Source organism: Lepisma saccharinum, chromosome 17, assembly GCF_977018435.1.
Source record: "Lepisma saccharinum chromosome 17, izLepSacc3.1, whole genome shotgun sequence".
NCBI lineage: Eukaryota > Metazoa > Arthropoda > Insecta > Zygentoma > Lepismatidae > Lepisma > Lepisma saccharinum.
Genome location: NC_139245.1, coordinates 19,639,658 through 19,666,675, shown reverse-complemented (window position 1 = coordinate 19,666,675; position 27,018 = coordinate 19,639,658). Strand labels below are relative to the sequence as shown.

At 37.6% G+C, this 27,018-nt stretch overlaps 1 protein-coding gene across 1 annotated transcript in view; it reads right to left on the bottom strand.

Annotated features, from left to right (window-relative positions):
* Nucleotides 1–27,018, bottom strand: part of LOC146001558 (cardioacceleratory peptide receptor-like) — a 450,055-nt gene that overhangs the window by 25,181 nt on the left and 397,856 nt on the right. The window contains exons 4-6 of the mRNA XM_083139031.1: nt 26,411–26,514; nt 24,979–25,072; nt 15,957–16,052 (exon numbers count right to left, since the gene is read on the bottom strand). Of these exons, the coding sequence (XP_082995157.1) occupies nt 15,957–16,052; nt 24,979–25,072; nt 26,411–26,514 (294 nt within the window). The remainder of the gene's footprint in view (nt 1–15,956; nt 16,053–24,978; nt 25,073–26,410; nt 26,515–27,018) is intronic.

The window sequence follows — 27,018 nt, the reverse complement described above, 5'->3', positions numbered from 1 at the left end:
CCAGCAATAACATAAAAGTACACCCATGGAAACATATTACTTTACCCTACACCTTGTATCTGGCCAGCAATTAATTAATACAATATACCAAAACCAGTAATGGTCAATTCGACCATTACAACTTTTTATAGAGTCGTTAGTAAATGCAGACACGTGTTGAGCGTTGATAAGCTATTAGTAGTTACAATCCGACAACATCAGTACATTTCAGAGCAAATAATTTTAAAGTGCGATTCTTATGTGAAACAAAACTCGCGCAGAAGTGTGAGATGGGAACTTTTAAGTGATGCGGCAATACAAGGAAAACCTTTTCAACATCTTCTGTGACAAAGCACGTGATAACTTTACTTGTAATTGTGAAATATTCTAACTAAAACAAATCTATGCACTTGAGTTGAGGGATTACGTACTCCGATTTCACCGGCAAGCGGTGTGATTCCGGCCGCTACACGGGAACGTGTTCGAGTGGCACATTAACTAAATGAAGGCATGCAAATTTATTTCTCTTTATGGAATCCATGTGCACTAATGACAGTCGGGTTTCTAGGATTTTATTAAGGAGACTTGTTATGTCTTCTTTTAAGTAGTCAGTTATATATATAATATTGGGTTGGGGTGGCGGTGCTGGACCGAAGAGGTCCTGAATAAACTTTAAGCTTGCTTTTAGATGGAACGAAATAACGAAAGTAATGCATTTGAAGGTAACGTGGGCAAGTGTACGGTGCTAAATAGTGCTGAAAGCGCGCACTGGGGGAGGATCTGAAATAGGTGCCGGAGATGAAGTTGCAGGCATAAGCCCCACGGTGTAATTCTACCCGGAAATAAAATGTGCAGTTTGACAAGTGACCGACCTCCTTGGTGGAGTGGATAAAAAAGCGCATTACGACTCCAGGGTTCTCGGGTTCGAATCCCGGCCTAGGCATGGGTGTTCTTTGTCAGTGTCCATCATTTCAACCTGGTGGTGAAAATTTGAACTATTTTTTCGTCAGCATTCGCTTCCCCACGGTCTCCATAGCTTCCATACCAAGTTTCACCACAATCCGATGCTTCAAACGGGCTCCAGAGTAGGGTAACTTGAAAAGTGGGGGGCTACTGCCCCCGCCCCACAAATCGCTGCCACTGCCTAGTACAATAATTCAATGGGTAAATGAGTGAAATTGAAATTCAGAGATGAAGCTTTGCCGTTTGTTTCGAATTAGTCGCAACATTGTTCAGGTTGCTTTGTTCGGAAGAGCCGCTAGCTTTTGAGTTAACAGTTGAGACGTTCCGCGAAATACATTGAGGTTTCCTTGTGATTACGCACCAAACTTTAAAGATCAATTACGCCTGTCTTTTGTTAGCTTTGTGGCAACGGGATATCAATTACCCAAGACTTGCCGAGAAAGTTGTCTCCGGTGGACAAAAGATGTCGCCACGACGCTCACCTCCAAGAATCCGCGGAATTTCCGGTGCGCTCGGCAACAAGAAGTTTGCAGTCGGGAGAAGCCGGGAAAGAAAAGAGCCAGTCTCCCTCTTGTTTGCGATACGGCCGATCTAATTGGTTGTAAGGGCTTCCAGCTAGCGGATTGCCTCCACTCGCAAGCAATTCCCGCACGCCTGATTACGGCTCGCACACAAGGAAGCAGCGTTGCGATTCGAAGTTTCCGAAGATTCGCGCTGCACTAACGAGAAGGGGAGAAGTAATCGCGCCGAGCGTAAGACGCTCTCCGCTCGCTAGGTGGTGCTCGGAATAGTAACGCTCATCGGGCAGGGTAGCCAGGAGTCGACGATTTATCTGCACTCCCACGAGTTTTTGATTGCCGTTAACGTGGCCGTATTAAGTGTTCCATGCCTTTCAATATAGCTTTTATATACAACAAGCTGATTGCCCGGCGTTGCCCGGGTATTTATTTATCCCAATATTCTATTAGACAGGAAAATAATGAAGTCTAACTATAGTGTAAAATGAACTTGGGGTTGAACGGCATTGGCAGTGCCACTATTCATCTTAGCGACCCCGTAAACTATGGATTCCACACTATACCGCGTTTGTTACAACCTGTCCCCTTTCCCGCGCTAGGGAGCGCTCGAGAGTTTCGGTGCCAATGAGAAACGAGGAAAAAATCATCTGCTGGGCAGCGAGGAGCGAATGGAAGCCAGAAGAGAGGCGCTTACGTAGACGCTGTTGCGACGTTGCGTATTTTAATTGGCTGCTTGGCTTTGACTTTCCCCAGCACCGAGAAAAGCCAGGGAGCAACTAGCGCGGGAACCGGGACAGGTTGTAACAAACGCGGTATAATATCAGTCGTTTCACATGTCACCCCTTCCCACCCCCACCCCTAGGGGTGCCATGGGTGTCTTACCCCCACAGTATTTCTTTCCAGATTGTAAGTCATATGTGTACCAAGTTTGGTCATCGTGAATGTCACCAATTAGCTTAGCACCTGCGAAAAAATATGGATTCGACACTAATCTTGGTCATTTTTGACATTTTAATTTTCATCACCTCTCAACCCCCATCCCGATAGGTGATGAACTTGGGAATGAACTTGGAGTTGAACGGCATTGGGAGAGTCACTAGGGTCATTCCATGTCAAATCATCCAGAATTTTGTGAAAATGTCACCTACCATCTCCGATTTTGATGAAATTCAGTTTACTTATAGAACTTTTGATGCGGATTACAAAAATGACAACTTTTTTGAGATTGGTCAAGGGGTTCAGAAATTACGCGATTTTAAAAATCTCCCTGTACGCCACATGCGGCTCCACTTTGAATGACACGCATTAGGTTATAAATTATAGTATCTTCTCCCAGGTTTGCCGTAGAAAATTCAAGTTTGATTTCTTTTGCTCAGAATAGTGTAAGCTTTCATTTAAATAAGGTTTCTGATCAGTGTATCAATAATCATGTACTTTATGTATAGTTTCATGTATTTTTTTAGAAAAATAAATGACTAACTTCAAGAGCGAATTTCGTGCAATGCCCCCCCTTCAATTTCACCCAAATTTTATATACAGGTAGCTGAGAGTGGGTACTAATGGTTGATGGAAAAATTGGGATGGGCGGTTCAGAGACAGGGTGATGAAAAAATCATTTGCATTAAAAGTTAATCTTATTAAAACTACTTATGTATTTAGCACAAAGTCTGAAGTACAATATGTGTTGAGGTATAACATTCAAAATTTCTGTTCACTATGTGTGAAGGTAAGCATAGGCGTAACGTGGTGGGGGCAAAGGGAATCATTTTCCCTATCCAAAATATATAGATTAATTAAAACCTACAAATAATAATTGCAGTGGAACCCCGATTTTAAGTTCCTCGATTTTACATTTCCCTGCATTTTACATTCAATATTGGTGGTCCCTACATAGCAAATTTTCCTCGGTTTTACATTTTCTTGCATTCTAAGTTTTTTTCAGCTTGGTCCCCTGAACAACGTAAAATCGAAGTTCCACTGTATCTAAGTTAGTTTAAACTGTCTTCATTTTTTTAAAAATATTATAATCATAGTCATTAGCATTCCCAAGCTTAGCAAATTTTCTTCGAGAACATTCTTCTTTTTGTGCATTTTATCTCAATATTGAATTTTTTTTATACTCTTCACGGAGATACGTAATATGAAGTAAGATATAATTAAACACATTTGTGCTGATTGAAGTTTTTCCAAATGGAGCTTTTCTTGCCACATACCACAGAAAATATCCTTGTGATGGGGTGGTTGGAACACTTAGAAGACTTGTATAGACATCAACAGTATCAAGTAACAAGTTCAGCAATGAAGTACCAATTCCATAGAAATAGTATTCGAGGCATAAATTTCTTATTAATCACGTAAGGTGAAATGATAACAACCCGCAGTACAGTGTGTCAGCGAGTGCAAAGTACTATACAACAGCACCAGGAAGATTAAGTATGCACTGTTTTGAACTTAGGCTACAGGTTATTTACAGTGTTCGGTAAGTTACTCATTTAACAAGTAACTCTGTTACAGTTACTGGTACTTTGAAAGTAACTGAGTTACTTTACAGTTACTGTGAAAGAAACTTACAGTTAATGATCGTTGATTTGTGTAAAAATTACAAATTGTGTTTCTAGTACATAATCCGTATGTCATCATATACCTACATTACTACTGCAAATAAATGATGAAACACAGAATCAATTTTGCTTGAACGATTTTAATTAAGAAATCATTTGAATGCTGACCACGGTATTTTGAATATGGTGTCATTGATTCCACTTGCACCTATTTCTTTCTCCTCCATTCCAAGTTCAACAAAATCCAAAGATCCACTCCTTCAACGATGACTGTTTCCTAGCTCGACAGTCCACCTAAAACACTGAAGTTTTCAGATACAAGTAGATATGAATTGAAGTAAAGCGTGAATGAAGTTAGCATGCAACAAAGCATAGCTTCCTTGACAGGCCGGCAATTCCAAGAAAATGCTTTTACGTAGCATCCAGAGAAGGTACAGATATATATTTTTTACAGTTGGGAACAGAAAATGTGAACGGCACAATTTATAGTGCATGAAATTTTGGCAATGCATAGAATACAACCGAGTTTTCGGTACTATCTTCATGGGCGTAACTTGGGAACTTGGGAACTATCTTTGGTTGAGAGAATCAAAGTTTTCAGTCCCATAGAAATAGTGTCAAAGATTATTTGCTAAATACATTTGAAAAATCACAATATTTACTCTTTTTTTGTTTGTTCCTCAAGTGCCAGGAGGTTAACAAAATATATTTAACTTGTAGGTTTTAATTAATCTATACATTTTGGATAGGGAAAATAACTCCCTTTGCCCCCACCAGGTTACGCCTATGCTTACCTTCACACAAAATGAACAGAAATTTTGAATGTTATACCTCAACACATATTGTACTTCAGACTTAGTGCTAAATACATAAGTATTTTTAATAAGATTAACTTTTAATGCAAATGATTTTTTTATCACCCTGTCTCTGAACCGCCCATCCCAATTTTTCCATCAACCATTAGTACCCACTCTCAGCTACCTGTATATAAAATTTGGGTGAAATTGAAGGGGGGGCATTGCACGAAATTCGCTCTTGAAGTTAGTCATTTATTTTTCTAAAAAAATACATGAAACTATACATAAAGTACATGATTATTGATACACTGATCAGAAACCTTATTTAAATGAAAGCTTACACTATCCTGAGCAAAAGAAATCAAACTTGAATTTTCTACGGCAAACCTGGGAGAAGATACTATAATTTATAACCTAATGCGTGTCAGTCAAAGTGGAGCCGCATGTGGCGTACAGGGAGATTTTTAAAATCGCGTAATTTCTGAACCCCTTGGCCAATCTCAAAAAAGTTGTCATTTTTGTAATTAGCATCAAAAGTTCTATAAGTATACGGAATTTCATCAAAATCGGAGATGGTGGGTGACATGACCTGGATGATTTGACGTGGAATGACCCACTATTCATCTTAGCGACCCCGAAAACTATGGATTCAACAATAATATCGGTCGTTTTCGATTATTTTACATGTCACCCCTTCCCACCCCACCCCTAGGGGTGCCAGGTGTGTCTGCCCCGCACATTATTTCTTTCCAGGTTGCAAGTGATACGCGTACCAAGTTTGGTTGAAATCACTCCAGGCGTTCGAGAGTTATGCCGGAACAAACATACATACCATTTTATTTAGTGTCGCTTTTCTGTCACTTTTAGCTAATCGCTACGATGAGGATGAGTGATGATATGATGAAACTACTGAAGTGATATTCACAAAGAACACCCATGCCCAGGTTGGGATTCGAACCCGGGACGCTCTTTCTTTGTAAATGGTCCTATCATCAATTTCACCTAATCAACAATTCACCCTCATCGTCGCCACTAATTAGAAGAGACAGAAAATAGATACAAAATACAAATTCAGCAGAGTAATTTTGGAGCCTAACACTGGTGTGAGCATGATATGAAGCCGGTCCAAGGAGAGATGGGGAGCCTAGTGATTATTTCCCCTCCGAGTGATGTCTTAAAAAAGTATATTCCAGTAAGCCAGGTTTGTATATCTTTCAGATATCTTCTACAGTTTTACTGATCATGCTGGCAACTCAATAAAATGAATGAAGGCACTTCTAATACATTACAATTCCTAAATAACACCTCCAATGTCTACAAATAGTTCCGAATTGAAGTTGGTTAAACTTTCTTGTGGAGCAGTTATCAACATACGGTATTCCCAGCAATGCTAGGAAACTAAGCAGGCCTGTGTGTGTATTTGAAAGAAAGAAAGAGAGAGAGACACAGAGAGAGAGAGAGAGAGAGAGAGAGAGAGAGAGAGAGAGAGAGAGAGAGAGAGAGACACGACGGGAGTGTTAAATAAAAGAGAAGTGAATGTTGTAATAGTCTGTGATGAGACAGATTTCGTTTTGTTTTTGAACGTGTTGATTACAGAGGATGTATATAAGTTGAAGGCAACAATAAAAAATAGTGCTATTTACTGAATTCTAATTATTCTTCTTATTGTTATTGTAATGAATTAAGCTAATGGTACCGGTTTTTCATAATTTTGACTCAAGATACCAAAAACAATAATATTCTCTGAGAAGCACATCAATATTAACTCAAGAATTCCCTCATATTCTTCCGAATATTAATCACACGAAATTCAACGTCAATTACATGAATTTACAAACAAAACTTCAACTATTCACTCTGTTTTGGACATACTTCAGGCTTGATTTATGGAGATGGAAACTTGAGTTCTCTCAGCACGCTACGCTGAGCTCTATCCGCAAACGTCAATAACTTGAGGTTCATTTATCAGGCAGTCAAAAACATTGGTTTTTCGCCATGCGACGAAATGACGTTGGTCTATCATTTACATATCCGTAACTATTGCTTTTTTTCCCTTCCGGAAATTTGCATACACACACAAAACACTGAAGCAAATTTAATCTTCAACATACAATTTCATTTGCTCGACATTTCATCTAAAATGTAAATCTTTTTACAAGTGAAAGAGTATGGAAATTTCCTAGAATAATGTAATAACAATAAACAATATTGGGTCTATGTACAGTCCCGGCAATAAAAATGGTACACCTAGATCCTGAAATATTAGCATTCCAGCAGGCGTTATATTTGTTGCCTAACTCAACGGCTATAAGTGGATTTTAATAGCAAATTTTCAATGGTAACATCTACCACTGCCGTATGGTTAGGCAACACCTTGCAGGAAAGCAAATATTTTAGGATCTTGGTATCCAATTTTTATTGACGGTGACTGTACAGTCTGTAAAAGAACCAGTTTTGATTCTGCATGAAAACTCTCTCTCTCTCTCTCTCTCTCTCTCTCTCTCTCACACACACACACACACACACACACACATGACAATTATGTGTGTGCATAATGATGTTTCATTGGTCTTTCACTTGACGAAATTAAGACTCACTCTGGGACCTCTGGCATAGAGGTATCGCTGACGTCATCTAACATTGCACAGTGGTTCAGACCCAACTTAAAAATCAACGTTCAGACCCGGTTATCCTATCTGCGCATGAGTGGACCTAAGACACATTTTTATATCACTCTTTCTTTGTTAGTTTCGAAGATATCAATTGATCAGCAGACATGCATGACAACTATTCAGCCTCCAATCATAATTTTGGATACTACAAACCTTTTTCGAGCAGACCTCATCTCCAGGAAACCAGCAACTCGGGACAAGCCCTGGCACCTAGCGACCTCTTGGGTGAGATGAGTCAAGGAAAGGATACTATAAACCTTTTCCTGCTCCCCCAAAAATAGGCAATAGTTAGGCTGGATAGTTCGTTGAACTAACCGATCTCTAACTAACAAATTTTTGAACTCCAATCAAAATTTTCCAATCATAGACTATTTCATACAAAAAAAACCTATGATTTGAAAGGCAGCTTTTACGATAATGTCTCAAATGAGAAGCTTAACTTGCTTTTCTTTTTTCTCGTAGGTTTTTGCATGATGGATTGCAAGATTTACCATTTTCCGACCTAGAATTATTCCTTTCTAACGCACATCTAGGGTATTTCTAGGAAAATAGTACTTGTTTTACGCCTGCGACATCTCTTGCCAAACGAAAAGAATTCCACTCATCTCAGCGTATTTAATCACTGTCAAACTTTCCCGTCTGTTCGTAAACTTGCTGTGTTGATGTGAATGTGTTACTGACTGTTCATTTACCGAGAAGAATTCTGTAGGTTTGAAGCTACGAAACCAGTACTCTCCATTGCAGCAAGTGCTTAGTAAAGCAATGGACGTCCATCCTGGAAAATGAATGCCAACCTAAAACTATATACGTATTTCACATGTATGACCAGAAGGGTGTTGCAGGAACATAATAACTTGAAACTGAAGTAGTGCTTTCAAGGGAAAATATGTGTTGTTTACTCCCCCCCCCCCCTCATTTGGAAAAATTCCTGCGGACATCCATGAGTGAAGCCGCCATCTTTAACATGACAAAATGGCGCTTTGCACTTCACTTAACCAGCGCTGCAGCCTTGAGGGTATTTTGTAAATAACAGCCAAAACTTCACTTAAATATGAGCTGTGTACGGTATGACTTATATTTTTTATCGGACTGTTAAGATTTTCATTTTCCAAACCCACGTCAATTAGATTTCACCCTTTCTCTACAGTTCCCTAAAATCCCGAAACTGCTTACTCTATTTTCCCTTGTCGTGCTGTACTACTTACGTGTAATTGGATTTCAAGTGCAAAATCCGAGCGCAGAAATTCTGGAACGCGGCTCTAAAACTTAAAAGCATCTTTTCATCAAACAGACAAGCACTTTTCGAATGCGAGATTGATCCTGAAATTTTAATGAGACATTTTGTTTGCATGGACTGGCAACATTGCGAGGGGAAGTCCCTGGAAATAAGGTTAGGGCGCGCTAAACGAAGGGATCGGAGGGAAGTACTTGAGGCAAATCGAGTTTAATTAATCTGGGAGACTGGAAAAGTGGAGGGGGAATGGGGCGCAATAAGAACGACAGTAAATAATTATCAGGATTATCACTGACGTAATGCCCCCGTGTTCGTTCTGTCCCGGTTGGCCTTAATTTGCATCCCCCCGGTTTGATTGGTTCCCTGGTTGAGGGAGTTCCAGTTGATACGCCGGGTGCATTAGCCTAATGAAGTGTCCCGCTGTTAGCACAGGTGGGGACAGCGCCGGTGGCCGGACGGATGGAGGGAGGGGAAAGGCGGAAACACTTCTTTTAATCACCATCAACCACTGACAGCCCTCAGTAATGACATCTCCCCTGGATATCTGAACAAGCTGGTAACTGCCCACTTGCAATTGGATACCTCACGGTTCCATTCTTTGAGACTTATTTCCAGGAGTGGTAATGCATAAGTTAGAATTGTTGCCACTAATAGTATATTTTCCAAAGGAAATACACAATCGTGGTATCTCGATCCCTACCATACGATCGATCTCAAGGTGTAGCCAGAGGCAGGCTAGGGGGGCTGAAGCCTAGAGCGCCGTTCAAAGCTTTTATAAATAGAGATAACAAAGTCAGAATATTCTACGAAGAAATTTACCTAGGAATTTCTAACTAACTAACTAACTCTCTAGCCTTCTTAAACCCGAAGGTTCATGGCTGCAGCAACACAGGCCTTCCATCTGTTCCTATCTTGAGCAAGTTCTATATACTCTTTTCCATCCCTACAGATTTCCTTTAGGTCCATCTCAACGTTGTCCCTCCATCTTCGTCTTGGCCTTCCTACAGGTCTCTTACCATCTGGTTTCCCAACAAGAATCCTGTAAACTCCTCTTTCCTCTCCCATTCGTGCCACATGTCCTGCCCACCTAAGTCTTCTTGATTTAATTATTCTAATAATATCTGGACATGAGTACAAATTATGTAGTTCTAAATTATGTAACCTTCTCCACTCTCCTGTCTCCTCATCCCTTTTAGGTCCAAAGATTTTCCTAAGGATTTTATTTTCAAATACTCTCAATTTATGTTCCTCTTTCAATGTAAGGGACCAAGTTTCACACCCATATAATACTACAGGCAAAATTACTGTTTTGTATATTTTAACTTTTACTTTCTTAGATATTAAACGAGAAGACAAAAGTTTAAGAAGAGAGAAGTAACATGCATTTCCTGAATTAAGCCTACTTTTTATTTCCTCTTTAATATAATTTTCATTTGTTAATATTACTCCTAAGTATTTGAATTTGGAAACTGGTTCAAACGAGTTGTTATCAATAATTAGATTTTGATTATTACCTAACACTTGGTTTCGGCCTGTAAGCATATATTTAGTTTTCTCTTTGTTAACTTCCAAACCTATCTCCTTAGCAGTTTTGAAAAATATTTTAGCATTATTCTTAATTGTATTCACATCATCCCCCAGTAAGTCTACATCATCTGCATATGCTAACAACTGAGTCACACCATTTAATTTTAGTCCTTCTTTAGTTTCTTTTACCTTCCTTACAGCATATTCTAAGGCAAAATTAAAGAGCAATGGAGATAATGCATCTCCTTGTTTTAACCCATCATGAATTGTAAATTTGTCAGACATATTATTACCCACACGAATTTTACTTTCTGTTTCACTGGTGCATATTTTTATCATACTAACAAGCTTCTTAGGTATTCCAAACTCTACTAATATATTATACAATTTATCTCTTTTAACCGAATCATATGCTTTTTTGAAATCAATGAATAGCTGATGGACATTTTGATTATATTCCCACTTTTTTTCAAGTGTCTGTCTGATGTGAAAAATTTGATCTGTAGTTGATCTGTTACGTTTAAATCCACATTGATAATCACCTATAATTTCATTAGCATATGGGGTTAGTCTTGTTAAAATAATGTTAGACAATATTTTGTATGTTGTTGAGAGTAGAGAAATTCCACGGTAATTATTGCAGTTCATTTTATCACCTTTTTTAAACACAGGAACAATTATGGATTCTTTCCACTGTTGAGGGATTTCTTCTTTATTCCATATTAAACAAATTAATTTATGAATTTGACATATTAATGAATTTCCACCATATTTAATTAACTCAGCTGGTATTAAATCAATGCCAGGTGCTCTGTTATTCTTTAGCCTTTTAATAGCATCTTTAACTTCCGTCAAGTTAGGTTCTGGAACTAAAGGTTCTGCTGTGTGGACTTCATTTACTTCTGATTTATCTCCTACATGGACATTTAGAAGGTCATTAAAGTAGTTCTTCCATCTATTTAGAATATCGCATGGGTCAGCTAGAAAATCACCATCTTTATCTTTTATCAAGTTTACTTTAGGTTGCCACCCCTTTCTAAATTCATTTACACCTTTATATAAATCTCTGATATTTTTATTTTTGCTGTTTGTTTCAATTTCGTCAATTTTGCTTTTCAAGTAATCTCTTTTTTTACTTCTAAACGTGCGGTTAACTTCTCGCTTTATTCTATTATAATTGCTTAGATTTGTATCATCCGAGTTATTTAACCATCTAAGTCTAGCCTGATTTCTTATTTCTATTAGATTATGACATTCATTATCAAACCACGGCTTACTTTTTCTTGGTTTATGGTATCCTATACTTTCTTTAGCTGCTGATTCTATTGCATTACGTATGTGCTCCCAATTCTTATTTACGTCTGTTTCATTTATATTTTCATCATCATTTAAATCCTGCAAAACATCAAATCTATTTGACAGTTTAATTTGGTAATCTTTCTTAATTCTTTCATCAACAAACTTTCCTGTATCAAATTTTATAACTTTTAGATTTTGTTGCTTATGATTTATCACTGAGAGTCTTTCTCTTAATTTAGCAATTACTAAATAATGGTCACTGGCACAGTCAGCACCTCTATGTGTACGAACGTCAATTATACTAGTATGCCTTCTCTTATCAATGAGAATATGATCTATCTGATTATGAGTTTTACCATCTGGAGAAGACCAGGTATATTTATGGATATGTTTATGTTTAAAAGTGGTACTTTTCACAATTAAATTCTTTGAGGTTGCAAAAGTAATCAATCTTATACCATTATCATTACTTAATTCATGAAGACTTTCTTTACCAATCGTGGGTTTAAATGTCTCTTCTTTGCCAATCTGTGCATTACAGTCACCTAACAGAATTTTCATATCATACTGAGAAAATTTATCAAAGACCTGTTCTAACTCTGTATAAAAATCATCTTTATTATTATCATCTTTATCTTCCGTTGGTGCATGTATGTTTATTAAAATAATTTTACACCACCTACCCTGTAAAACTGCATATGATATCCTATCATTAATAAATTCTACTGTTTTAAGAGCCGAGATAATTCTATTATTTATGAAAAAGCCTGTTCCAAAATTATGATTTTCAGTACCACCATAGAGAAAAGTATAATTTTTAGTTTTACAATTCCCTTCTCCTGGCCACCTAACTTCCTGGACAGCTACTACATCTAATTTATACTTCACTATCTCATTAACTGTACACTGAAATGCCCCAGGCCGGTAAAGGCTCAGAACATTCCAGGTGCCTAATTTAATATCCTTATTCCTAATGAAGATCTTATCCTTAGTCCAGGGACCTCCCAAAGTAGTCCCCACCCGGAGATCCGAACGGGGGACTATTTTACCTCCGGAATATTTTACCTTGGGAACATCCATGGCCTTATATTTCTGTTTCTTGACATGTCTTTTTACAGTGCAGAGTTGTCAGCTCTACGCCTAACCCCCAATATGAATGGAGGAACTACTACACAAGACAAACACAAACATATTAGACAGCACAATTACTACACAAGACGAACACAAACACATCAGACAGCATAACTACTACACAAGACACACACAAACACATCACAACTATAACACAATATAAACATACACACACCACAACTACTACGCAATATAAACAAACAAACAAACAAACAAACACACAAACACAAACACAAACACACACACACACACACACACAAATCATTATTAACAGGAATGAGATGGAAAAAATAATTCTGCCCGACAAAAGCAGTAGGTAAGCAGAAAAAATTGTTCTATATGTACTTATAGATGTGAAAAAAATTCAATTCATACAAAATACAAGTGTGCATCAAGTTGATATAAAAATTACACAATCGGAACCTGGGTAAATAATTATAATATTCAATTACTAATACAGGGTGTCTACAAAAATAAATCCATTTTCTTGACCTTTTTCCCCATCTTCTTAACATGCATTTAATCGCACCCCACTTAGGTATAGTTGGAAATTAAGAACATAAGATATTTTTTTGATGAAAAACCCCTACCACAAAGCTGGTTAACATGAAAACTGACACTTTAACAACTTTAACAATGGAAAAGAGAAGAATATTTTATTAATTTATTAGCGTACTAAAATATAAATCTGATATGTTGACTTTTTTCTGGAATCCTTATTGTTTGATTAACATTGTTGTGAAGTTTCAAAAAGATTGAATAACTTATAAGGGAGATAGAATTATTTTTCCAAGACAGTGCAGCTCACACTTGGAGGCTATGGGTATGGAAGAAAGGATGAATCACCGAGAGTTTGAGGAGCTATAAAAATGAAACCTGAGAAGTTAGAGACATGGAATGGATCCTATGTATATGTGTGCGTTCCGTGTATTGTTGGGTTCAATTAGTTACATTCAAATTACTTTCAAGAGTATTTGTAATATACAAATTCCTAAACTGTTACTTGATCATAAGGGGGATAGTTTACTTTGGAAAGGTTAAATAATAATGAACAAATTTTCTAGTTCAGAGTGGTACAGGAAGATGACAAAGCTAATAAAGCAACAGCATGCAGGTTTCCAGTTGCTATAATTATACTGGGCTCGTAGAACTGTTTTAATCCTAGACTAAACCATAGGGTTAATGCCTATGACATCTATTAACGCATCACATTTAAACTAAGATGAACCTACCTGATTTGTGATGTCATATACAACAATTGCTGCCTGGGCACCTCTATAATACATAGGAGCAAGACTATGGTACCTTTCTTGCCCCGCTGTATCCCAAATCTCAAATTTCACCGTAGTATCATCTAAACATACAGTCTGTGTAAGAAATGCAGCTCCAATTGTACCTAGGAATTTCTGTTTCAAAAAATATTACTAGGTAACAGTACGTTTTTAAAGATGTTCCTCAGACATTAAGACAACTGAAATATTCATAAATATGATAAACTTTTCTTAATCAGAAATGGAAACTTCGAATCTTTAAGGAGGAGAGCGCCCAACCACAATTCTTCCTAGAGCACCAAGATATTTAGCTACGAGGCTGATGAATAGTTTAGGAGTTACGTCACCAAAGTTGCGACCAATATCAATGCCATAAATTTGGAGATTTTAAGGTGAAATTTCCATAGCTGCTAAGTATCTTGGAGAAATAGCATAGATGTATTTGAGCGATATTGTTCAGAGCATTGCAAATTCGTGGACGAATTTGTGTCGTCTGATTCGATCGTTTCACATTCTGTGTTTTTCTTAATGTAAGCAGATTTTCTGTCATTTGGCAGTTCCTGTTCATATCACTGCCTTCACAACATCAAATGCAGTGATCATCAATATGCTCCGGCTGCTTTTGCGCTTGTCAGTAACAAAATGATGGCAGGAAGGAATGTTTTTCAAAGTATTAACATTTTTATATATGTAATGTTGTTGACTCGAAAAACATTCTAGAAATAAAATCGAGTTTAATGTAGGCGAAATAGTATAGTCAACTGCAACAAAAATGATACATCCACATCCTGAAATGCGTTGTGTGTGTTCCCTAACTTTACAGCGATCAATGAACTTTAAAAATAGATCTTCAACGACGGGATCAGCCACCGCCGCAGAGTTAGGCAACACACATAGCGCCAAGCAGGGAAGTGTGTATTTCAGGATAAAGGTGCATTATTTTCATTGTGGATGACTCAACATTCCACCATGGTAGAGACAACCATGTCTCTTCAAATACAGAGTGATCAAAAAGTCACGTAACCCATGGAGGGACTATAAAAGATATTGGAAATGGCCAACATTCAGTTCCTCACACATGCGCACCCCTTCGATCATGTTCCTGAAGACCCTCTGGAGTGTATCACATGAAATGTTGTCCACAGTACGTTGAATATTCGTCTTTAGTTCATCCAAAGTGTGTGGATGCGTTACGTAGGCCGCAGACTTCAGAAATCCCCAGAGGAAAAAGTCCGGCGGAGTGAGATCGGGAGACCTGGGCGGCCACAGTGGCTTCGTAATGATGGGCCCAGGTAACACAGATTCAAACAAATGTTACATGGGCTGCGTGACTTTTTGATCACTCAGTACAAGCAATTTGTAGTTTTCTTATTTTAGGTTCCTTATCTCCATTTTTCGCTAATGGATGGTAATAATGATAAATAAATGGTAACTGCACAAAAAAACTGATTAGTTTGAATCAACAAAAGGAGTTTGTTTAAGTTTTTCCGTAACTATCAACAAAAATTTAGTAGGTACCCGTTTACAAAATTTAGTAATGTGACCAAATTATTTGGTAACTTTCACAGTGATGCAAAAAGTGAATCACTTAATAGTGCAATGAAAAAATAAAATAAAATAAAAGATGTGCACAATTTCTAAAACAATTTGGTTCCGTGAACAATAATTTATTTGTCATTTATTTAAACAAACGTAGGTTTGGCAGAAACTATTTTTTTCTTATTCCAAACATTCTTTTTTCTAGTTTATGGAAAATACAAAGAACACTGATGCCTGCGCCGAAGCTTGAACACGAAACCCGGTGGCGTCGAGATTGTGTTTGTTCGGCCAATGAGGGGAAAAATAAATTATGCGCGTTCCACAATTGGCCAACCAAAGTATAGAATTCAGGAATACGTAGAAATGGTCTTGCTCTACATTACTTCAGCCCAGAGAGATGATATACATGAGATGAAGAATTTTCTATTCCAAGTGAAGGAAATAATTATCGTAAAAGGGGCTTACCTTCCACCAACTCCTCCTTGTATAGTATTAGAATCGGAATGGAGAAGAGGAAACTCAGCAACCAGGCTGTTGCCACCAGCAGTCTCGCCCTTTTCCCTGAAACAAAGAAGAGAAATAACTCAGTTTTTCCACTTTATAAAATTGCTCATTTCTCCTCCATGGAAAAACAAATTCTCAGTTCTACTTTACTCACCTTAAGCAATCTTGCTTCACAGACTACACGAAGACATCTGACGGTCACACTCATATACAAATGCCGCTACGTAACGCAAACCAGTTTTTATCCTTTGTTTCATCCTGAGCCGATGAGATGGTTTCAATTTGAACTACAGGGTGTTTAAAAAGGTAACTGAAAATAGTTTGAGTGCTGAGTTTCAGTTACCCTTTTTGAAACACCCTGTACAAATAGAAATTGGAATTTTCTTAGCGTACTCGATGGCATTTACGTGTCCTCACATGTTAGGTCTGGCGATCGTGGTGGCCATTCAGCTATGCGATTGGGCATTTTCCTGATCCTGGTGTCTCTCCGATGGCGTGGTGATAACGTAGCCTTATAATCAAAGGGTCCCGGGTTCGATACCCGGTGAAATCACAAGTGGTTCGGATCCCACGTTAAACAGTAGGTCCAGTCCCGATTAGCCTTCCTGTGCATGAAGTAGACTTAAAAAAAGTCAATACTCAAAATAAAGTTTCTACGCGAATCGAGAGTGAATGGAGTGGACATAACATATCTCTAAAAGTTCAAACTTTGCAATATGTTCAAGTGAACTATTGAAATATTAACTTAAAACATCGTTTGGCTCATTGGTTTAAAATTTTTATGTTTTATAATAATTTAACATGAATTCAATGATGAAAAACGCAAACCTATTCCTCACCCTGTATAATAGACATTTTGGGTCCAGTACTCTTTTCTTTCTTAGGGAGTGGTTGCACATCGCGCTACGACGCCAGGGGTCCCGGGATCGAATCCCGGCATGGGCATGGATGTTTGTGAGTGTCCATTCATCAATTTCATCATATCATCACTCTTCCCCATCTTCGTAATTAGCCAAAAGTGGCAGAAAAGCGAAGAAAATAAAGCAAAGTTGAGAGCACCAAGAAAGAACTTGCGAGACTGTCCATTGTTATAAATTTCTAAGCCAAGTTCTCAGGCTCTTACCGTAGTTGTTTTTCTCTTCTCAAAGTTGTTTGAGACACACTTGTTTGAATCAACAACGTGAGGTATTGGGAAAGCAGGTAATGGATCAACAGATACTTTCTCTTTGAAATCTTCTCGAGAAAACTTGGCGTTTTGTCAAAGTCAAGAAGAATTTCAGAGCGCTTCAATCACCGACTTTTGATCGGGGACTGCATCAGCATGATGAGTTTGCAGTAGGCAAGAAAGAAGAAGGGAAAGACGTTGTTCATTCTTACAAGAAAGTGACGAAGTGATTACCGAGAGGCGAAGGAATTCTAGAAGCGGAAAAAGGGAACTTAAGAAATTTCTTTTTCACATTGTGATATGTACTTATAATTAAAGTGCCTCTACTCGAAGCTCTTTGGAGCCCGTTAGAAGCAACGGGTTGAACTGAATCTTGGTATAGAGACTACACACAGAAAAAAATGCATCATACTGATTGATGCACCAAAAGGCGTCGATTAAAAAAGTGTGTTTCATGCCATCTGCGAAGAATCAGATTCACATTTGATGCATTTTAGTGCATTTTTGTATGTCGTAAAATAAACAACAAAGTGCATCTTGTGATGCATTTTGATACATCTTCGTGCGTTTTGGTGCACCTTCCTACATCTTTCTCCATGATCCACTCAGACGTTTCATCTGAGCTAAATAAAATCTGTATATCAGACGAAACGTTTAAGTGCATCATTGAAAAAGATGCAGGAAGGTGCATCAAAACTCATCAAATGATACATTATAATGCATCTCGACTAAAAGAAAACCTCGCTTTCATCAGGTGATGCACTTTCTTTTACAACATACAAGAATGCACTAAAATGCATCAAGTGTGAATCTGATTCTTCGCAGATGTCATAGAACACACACTCTAGTGCATCAATCGACGCGTTCTGATGCATCAATCGGTATGATGCATTTAGTTCTCCCTGTGTATGCAGTCCATGGGCAAGCGAATGCTGACTTAAGAGTAGTTCATATTTTCACCACCAGGTGGAAATATGTCGCTGAAATAACAACCAGAAGTCGTACTTGCAAAATTATTAGTTTATATCAGTACAGCAGTGTTCAATATGCAGGCTGTCAGATTATCAGAGTGCATAAAATTTTCTTACCATGTTGGGAAGTAAAGTAGAAATTTGGGAAATAAAATCTAAGAGGTCTGAAATTCATTGGCTCCTACTTTCGAACACTTGAAGTTAGAAATCCAACAACAGCAGTGTACAAATGGATTATTTTTCTACATAGAACAATTATACTTCTTAGATGATGTATAGGATTGAGCCGATGACGATGTATCGGAAAGTATCGGCTGGATATTATTTGGAGATACCCGAAGATACTTTTCGGGCGTTTTGATTGTTCGCAAGGCCTGCACAAATGCCCCTCGACAATCTCGTGGAGTCTAATATTATCCTGGAAGCTATGCAAAATTTGAAGTTTCCTTTGATCTTGTACCTATTATGTGTATCTTGTGATTACATAACAGGCATTTTCTATACTCTGGTGTTATTTTTTATTATTTTAAAGTAAAACTCTGGTAAATTGATATTTATAATTGGAGTAACTTTTAATTGTTACATTTTTCAAGTATCGGTATTGGCAATTAGGGGGGCGTTGCCCTCCACATTTTGCCACTTTTGCACTATGCTAAACCTTATCGACCAAGGAAAAGTTAACTGTTCTTGCCCCCCCCCCCCCAATTTTAGGTACCTTGCCCCCAGTTTTGGAACCCAATCGCCGCCACTGGTATTGGTTCAAAGTTGTATCGGCTCAGCCCTAATGAGACATGTTCTTCACTCTTACTGATCCTTAATTCCATAAAAAAAATATATTATTGTACCATGCTTCTAATAGTCTTAGGTACACATTTACTTATGTCCTTTCGTCGTCGCTTGTAATCAAGGGGTCCCGGGTTCGATACCCGGTGGAGACACAAGTGGTTCGGATCCCACTTTAAACTGTAGGTCCAGTCCCGATTAGTGGACTTAAAACACTAAATCAATCCATCAATCCATCAATACTTATGTCCTTTAAGTTGCACTCAATTGTAGTTAAATAATTTACAATTTGAAATTCACTACTTTAGTTAGTAGAAATACTTCCAATATGTCAAAAAAGAATGCGGTCGTTGAACTACCTTACTGAGATACCTGATATGTATCCTCCTTGGGATGACATGGCTCCAATCAAAAAGACAGGTATGTACCCATCGAGGAGAGAGAGAGAGTAATGGAGAAGACTTATTTATTCAATTTTCTCTTGAAGCAGGCCGTGCTTGTGACGGCTTTTCTGCTGTGAAGAGAGTGGGTGTAAGGTGAAAACGCTCCTGACAGGTCGACACATACCAATATCCTGTCTCTGCAGAAATGAATGGATTCTGGGGTGAGAGCCTGGCGTCCGGAATGTTATCAATAAGAAACTTCTTTCTAAAGACGATTCATTGCCCCCCTGCAAAGGGAATGGATAGGATGTGTCCAAGAATACTTCCTCCCCGTTTCCTATGTCACCATTATACTTCCTTTCCATCAAAGTATGGTTTGGTCGAACTTATGTGGCGTTTTACAACATCCTTTCTGGTAACCCCCCCCCCCCCGAGTTACGTAAGTAATGCGTTCCGTAAACATTTACGTAACTTGAATTTTACGTAAGTCGAATTTGTAAATTGCTTAAGTGTAACTTCGTAAGAAACTGCAATATTTAATATTATTATATGTATGTATATTATTTACACAGTATTATTTTATAAATGAAACATTTCTAAACTTTGCAATATGATAAAAAAACTATTGAAATATTGACTTAAAATATTGTTTGGTTCATGCTGTAGAATAGTTTACTATGAATTTTTGAATATTTATTTTTCATATTTTAATTTTTAAATTTAATTAAAAATATAATTTAATGTGTTACATACATATGTTATCTAGAGAAAATACTTGCCAAACATATTTGATTTAATAACCATTCAATTACAGTTTATCTATTTCATGTTATTTTAGAATTTATAAAAAACTGAACATTTTATATTTCTGTTAGTAATTTCAGACTTCATATTGATTTATTGAGTTGGTGTTTTAAGTCCACTTTATGCACAGTAAGGCTAATCGGGACTGGACCTACAGTTTAAAGTAGGATCCGAACCACTATGCGCCTCCACCGGGTATCGAACCCGGAACACCTTCATATGAAGTGTATTGTCTTTACTAGGCTATTCAAAGTTTTTATGTAAGTGCAAGTTTTGTCGAAGTAAGTCAAATGTTGTTTATAATTGAGGGGCTCGGGAGTAAAACTTGATAACCCACAAAAGTATAAAACCTAGAAAAACGTCTATTGCATTGTGGCTTTTGGTTTGCCTAGATGTTCCCATGTGTTTATGGCTATCATCAGGCACTGAAGGAACTTCATTCACTATTCTACAGTAATTTGAATCTGTGCAGCAACTGAATTCAATGTTAACTCAATTTCGAACGTAGTGTGGGTTATCAAGTTTTACTCTCGAACCGCTCCTCTGAAAGAAAGAAATGAAATGTTTAAAAACAACGAAGTTGTGAACAAACCAGTGGTGTATACTGACTCCAAGATGTGGGATATCTCACTATGTCACGTGGTACTAGGCTATGAATAAAAATAAGTTTACCAACTCCTAAGAAATCAGATTGCCAACTCATAAGAAATCAGGTTGCCAACTCATAGGAAATCAGGTTGCCAACTCATAGGAAATCAGGTTGCCTACTCATAGGAAATCAGGTTGCCAACTCATAGGAAATCAGGTTGCCAACTCATAGGAAATCAGGTTGCCAACTCATAAGAAATCAGGTTGCCAGCTCATAGGAAATCAGGTTGCCAACTCATAAGAAATCAGGTTGCCAACTCATAGGAAATCAGGTTGCCAACTCATAAGAAATCAGGTTGCCAACTCATAGGAAATCAGGTTGCCAACTCATAGGAAATCAGGTTGCCAACTCCAGAATCACCAGGCTTCGCAGATAGCCTAGCTAGCCTAGAATATAAGCTCCTGGAACAAACGTTTGGTCTGTTAGATACAAATAGATATATCATGTAGTGTTTACGTTCATTGCATCACTGATGTGTTCAATTGTTAGCACGAATTAGTTCAATGATATAATAACACTTTCAACTACAAAATGTCGAGGATAACTGTGACATTTCATTTGGTTTGCTTCCCAGCTGACGAAACAGAACTTCCGGCTTTTGTCGTTCTCGGCGCTAGTGTAATTTTCTTTTCCCAATTTCTATTCCAGAGCAGGTTTTGTCTTCGGGGGTTCAAAACTTGCATCAAAGTAAAATAATACAAGCCTCGGAAAGATACACTGAGAAGTCTCTAATCCTGATCAATATTACAATCTGTTCAATTTACTTTCAATAGTGGGACTAGAGGAAAACGTTCGAGGCTGTGATTTCAGCTTTGCCTCATATTTATCTCTCAGAGTTAGATATCACAGCAGAAACTTTCTTTCATAATTTCTAGCTTCTCCCTGATCACAGTCGACTTATAGAATGACTATGTTATTTCTGGGATCAGTAGGGCGTAAATATCTACTCGTATGCTTGTCCATTTTATATCCTGTGAAAGCACAGACTGTTGAGGTAGGATACCACTATAAAATGTAGGTCCACTCCCGATTAGCCTATCTGTACATAAAATGGACTTGAAACTAAACTCAAATCAACTATATACATGCCAATGATAACACCATTAAGCCTTGTTTCCATGGTAACCAAAAAGTCAAAGAATGTCAGAGTGTGTACATAGGAGAAACGAAAAAGAGGCTAAAAGACAAGTTAAAAGAACATAGGGACGATGTACGACTTAAGAGAGAGAGAAATGCGATATTTAAGCACACGAGAGAAACAGGACATGACATAGAGTGGGATGAGGCTAAGCAGATAGGAAGGGAGAAGAGAGTACTAGTGAGAAAATGGAAGGAGGCCAAGGAAATAGAGAAGAAAGGGGAAGAAGACGCAATAAACAAAGAATGGAAGATGGTGTTAGAAAGAGTAGAAAGGACAAGAGCGAAGGAGGAGAAAAGAAGAAAGAAAGGGTAAGGAAAAAGAGCGGCGTGAGATAAGGAGACCAACCACTTTCCAGATGAAAGGAAATGTTTATCTAAATCGCCTGTCAGATGAAACAACAGTTGACAGGAGAAGGCCACCTGCTGGAACACCTGGAAAGGAATGTTCCAGATAAACAACTTTCTAATAATCTTGTGTCGGGAGGGGAGTGATTTTTGTGTGTATATATATCTTCCTGTTTTGTACTTTATTTCATTTGTATTTGGCACAGAGTCTGAAGAAGACTTTGCTAGAAGGTTGAAACGTAATGTTTAGTTTATGTTTTAAAATAAATTCTGCCTTGGTCAGCATATTGAGTTTTTGGATACATGCCACATTTATACCAAAGAATTTGGCTTTTTAGTCAAAATAAATGTTTCTTACAACTACAGTACATTTTCATTATTATGCTTAAACATGCAAACGGTATTCTAAGAAACTTCAGGAAATACAAAGTGAAATGGTGTCCTTTGCCAGGGACGTATATAGAGGGAAGTCCAGAGAGTCCTGACCACCCAGATAGACTTACTAAATCCAAAATTAAATAAGCAAAATACTAGTTTATTGTTTGATTTATTTCCGCAGAACTTACATAGATTGTGCTTATGTAGTTTTGCGTTGACAGTTCCTGCGAACAATTATGCGTGCCACTCCCTACTAGTAATAATACGAATAAAAATAATGATCAAGGATTCTACTTTTTATCTACTGAACCTAACAACATTCTTAATATTCAATAAATAATCCATTTTAAAAATATTTCAGCATTAATATCTTTGGTAGAACAGTTGTTTTATAGAATATTAGCTGATTACTCGACCTTGCCCGGATATTTATTTATCCTAATCTTCTATTAGACAGGAAAATAATGAATTCTAACTGTAGTTCAAAATGAACTTGGACTTGAACGGCATTGGGAGTGTCACTATTCATCTTAGCGACCTCGTAAACTATGGATTCCACACTAATATCGGTCATTTTCGCAACACAAAGTCTTATCAGCCTGAATGTTAGACAACCCGAGAAACACTATCGTTGTGCGGGATTGCATAGAGTCACGGATGTCCGTTTGTGCGGAATTTAATATCGGACGTTTCGGATTATTTTTACATGTCACCCCTTCCCACCCCACCCCTAGCGGTGCCAGGGGTGTCTTACCCCCCGCAAATATTATTTCCAGATTGCAAGTGATACGTGTACCAGGTTTGGTTGAAATTGTTCCAGGCGTTCGAGAGTTATGCCGGAACATACAAACATACAAACACACATACATCCATTTTTATATATGATTTAGTGATCTTAGCTAGGTATAACCTACATGATGAATACGTGCTGTTAGTAATTTACCCACACACTCTCCAACACCCCCTAACACCTACTAAAATGTTCCACAAAGGCCCAATTTATGGTTACTTTTACTCTAAATTTACTCTCACATCCACCGATGGAAAATTCTGGATAAAAATCTGGTGGTGTTATATTTTTCTATACTTATATCATCCTTTTACCTGTTCATGTAAGGATAACGATAATAATCATTATTATTAATTGATCTATTTTAATGATATTTTTATTAATAATATATATGTTAATCTTATTAACCTATTGTTGTTATTTTTTTTACACGTTAAACACTTGGTTGAGACCCAAATATGTGCCTGTCCGTTATGGAAGTGTTGTCGTATCTCCTATATACGTATCTGAACAAACTGCTGCTCCTCAGGCTTCTTCTCAAAGCCATAGATGGATGGAAGAAATTGTCGTGCTACTTTCAGTTTTAATTTTAATCATCATGTTGGGATGTAGGATCTAGAAATTTTCGCTTTAGTATTATGTATGTATGTTTAGTATGGTATTCATTATAGTTTACACTTCATATGTTGGAAAGTTATTTTAAAATTACTCGGCGGAAATTTCTTATTTTAAATTATTCGTATTTACGTTTTGTTTTTCTTTTATCTGAAATTACTGGGGTAGTATTAAGAATAAAAATGGCAAAATGATTTCTTCTTTCGCCTGATCTGTGTTTGATTCTCTCTCTATTAACTAAGACTGAGTTCTGCAATTAACAATGCCCCCCAACCAAAGCAGGTGTTCACTTTGTTCACCAATCAATAAAGTCAAAGTGAAATGCAATTTAACGACGCCTTGTGCTCTGACGGTGCGAAATTAATTGACACCTGAGGAGGAGGTTGATTGATTGATTGAATTGGTGTTTTAAGTCCACTTTATGCACAGTAAGGATAATCGGGACTGGACCTACAGTTTAAAGTGGGATCCAAACAACTATGTCCCTCCATCGGGTATCGAACCCGGGACCCTGAGGAGGAGGTCTGAGCACTGGTTGTTATTAGTTATTTTACAGATGCTGCATCGTTGTAATACAGGTGGCAGCAGCAGTCATGCGTAACTGGCAATCTGAGCGGGGATCCCCGATTTTACAACTGGTCTAATTCCTGCACAGCAGAGACGATAATTATTATTTTCTTTTAATATTTCTACTCTCTAAAATCCGATAGTCTTGAGATCATGCACCAGCTACACAAAAATACTAGACACACATGTAAACTCTATTTTCTCTGGACAATAATACCGTTATGTACTTCAAACGGAATTAACTAATGGTTTAATAGAACTGTGTAACACTAAACACAACCAACTGAATATCTCAAGCAAATATACTGAAAGCAGAATTATTTTATTTCCCACTGTTATGAAATATTTTCACGCTTTTCTAGAAATGAAAATTGTCTAATTAAATGTACTTACAGCTGCCGGAGAAATTCATTGGATGCGTGATGGCGTCGTAACGATCAATGCTCAATGCGACAAGCACGTATGTTGACGAGTAGGTAACCACCGCCTGCGGGAAAAGATATTGCAATGTAATACAGATGCAATTGTTTACAAAGCAAGTAACATTTATTGCTATCATCAATGTAATCCTTAACAGCACAACGTTCATTGTAAAATTGACAGTGGGTTTTACGTCTTTTTATACTGTGTGTGGACATGCATATAGTAAACACTTTATACGTAGACATAAACGCTTACCACAAACAGAAACAATAGTTGATATTTCGCGGCCTCGCCGCATGTTCACAGTTCAAGCACAGAATACTGAAGATGGCGTCTGTACAGCACTGTAGCCAGAATGAAGTGATAACACCGACTATTTCTGTTTGTGGTAAGTGATTACTAGGGCTTGGAAGTTGAGGAAAAATCCTTTTATTCCCTAGTGTCCGAAGACGAAGCCCAACATAATACATGTTCATTTTGGGTCATTGTAGGCAAGAAAAAGGTGGGTTTTATTTGTCCTTTTTGCCTTTTTCGGCGTTTTTTGGCTTATTGGTCCTTTTTAGCCTTTTTTTTAAGGTCTTAACAGCTTTTTGTTTGCAACTTCACCTTCTTTCGACTACATTCTTACTGCCCATTCTCAATTCGAATCATCAGTTCATCAACTCTTAAGCATCCTTTCTGTAGTAAAGAAATTAAATAAATAAATATATTTGAACCATCCTTGAAACGAGAGAAAAACACTTTTGGACTGAAAGAAGATGCATTTCATTCATATAGTTTTCTTTTCACACTGTGTGTTCCATACCACCAGAATTTTGTATTTTTTCTATTCATTAAATACGTAATTAAAACTGAAGTTATTAATTAATTTGTATCACATTTATAAGGCCTTTTTCCGTTTTTATGTCTTTTTATAGGTCTTCAACTTCCAAGCCCCAGTGATTACTGTCTCCTTCCTTACATATTTTTGTTTATTTGCTCTTCAAGCTCTTTTCCTCGTTCTATTCTTGTTGTTTATATGCATATATAATAATCATAAGAATAACAACAACAATAGGCATTTATCTTCAACAAAAGGAAGAGGAGGTACCTTTTCAATCGTGGTATATGAATTTCCTGTTTACACTTGAATGTATAGCCGTGGATGGAAGCCCCTCTCTCCCCAAGGCAAAGAGTTTTGTTTGAACACTATATCTGGGTTTCATTCACAATATAGCTACATAGAAATAATGCAGATTCCAATGTAAATGATACTCCATAGGTTCGTTAACAGCTCTTGACAAAGAAAAACTGTTTTCATGCAACACAACATGCATGTGAGGCAAATGGTGCAATTTTCAAAATTTTAGACTCTTTAGTTCGAATGAATACTTGTAATTTCATTTATTTTGCATGAACTTACTTGCAAATATCTGATGAGTTTGCACGCAACATTCCCAGCCTTCCATGTGATTGTAATTTTCCACACAATATCTGTAAGAACGTTCAACAGGCCGACGGAGAGATCTGAAACAAGAGAGAGAAAACAATTGAGTAAATCGGAAAAGTACGCAAGAAAAATTACAAGTATTAACTGATACATATGCATGGTAAATCTCCTGCCATGAAGGTACAGAAGGTACGTGGAGATAGGGATTTCACACATTCTTGATTTTGGATTGGAGGTGATGTGATCAGTACACGTTCCGTACGCCTTTGCCTCCAGGTACCCATTCACTAGAGTCTGGGCGAGGCTCCATAAAGCACGAACTCGGGTCTCCTTCGTGGTAGTGTGACATCATAGTGACTAGACCAAAGTGGTTCTATCTCTCTGTGTATGTATGTATAGATACAGGGGAGAGAGAGAGAGAGAGAGAGAGAGAGAGAGAGAGAGAGGGAGAGAGAGAGAGGGAGAGAGAGAGAAAGAGAGATAGGCAGAATAGAAACAGACACAGGAACGAGACAGACAGAGGGAGACACACACACACACACACGGTGTGAACTGAGACAGACAGAGAGAGAAAGAGAGAG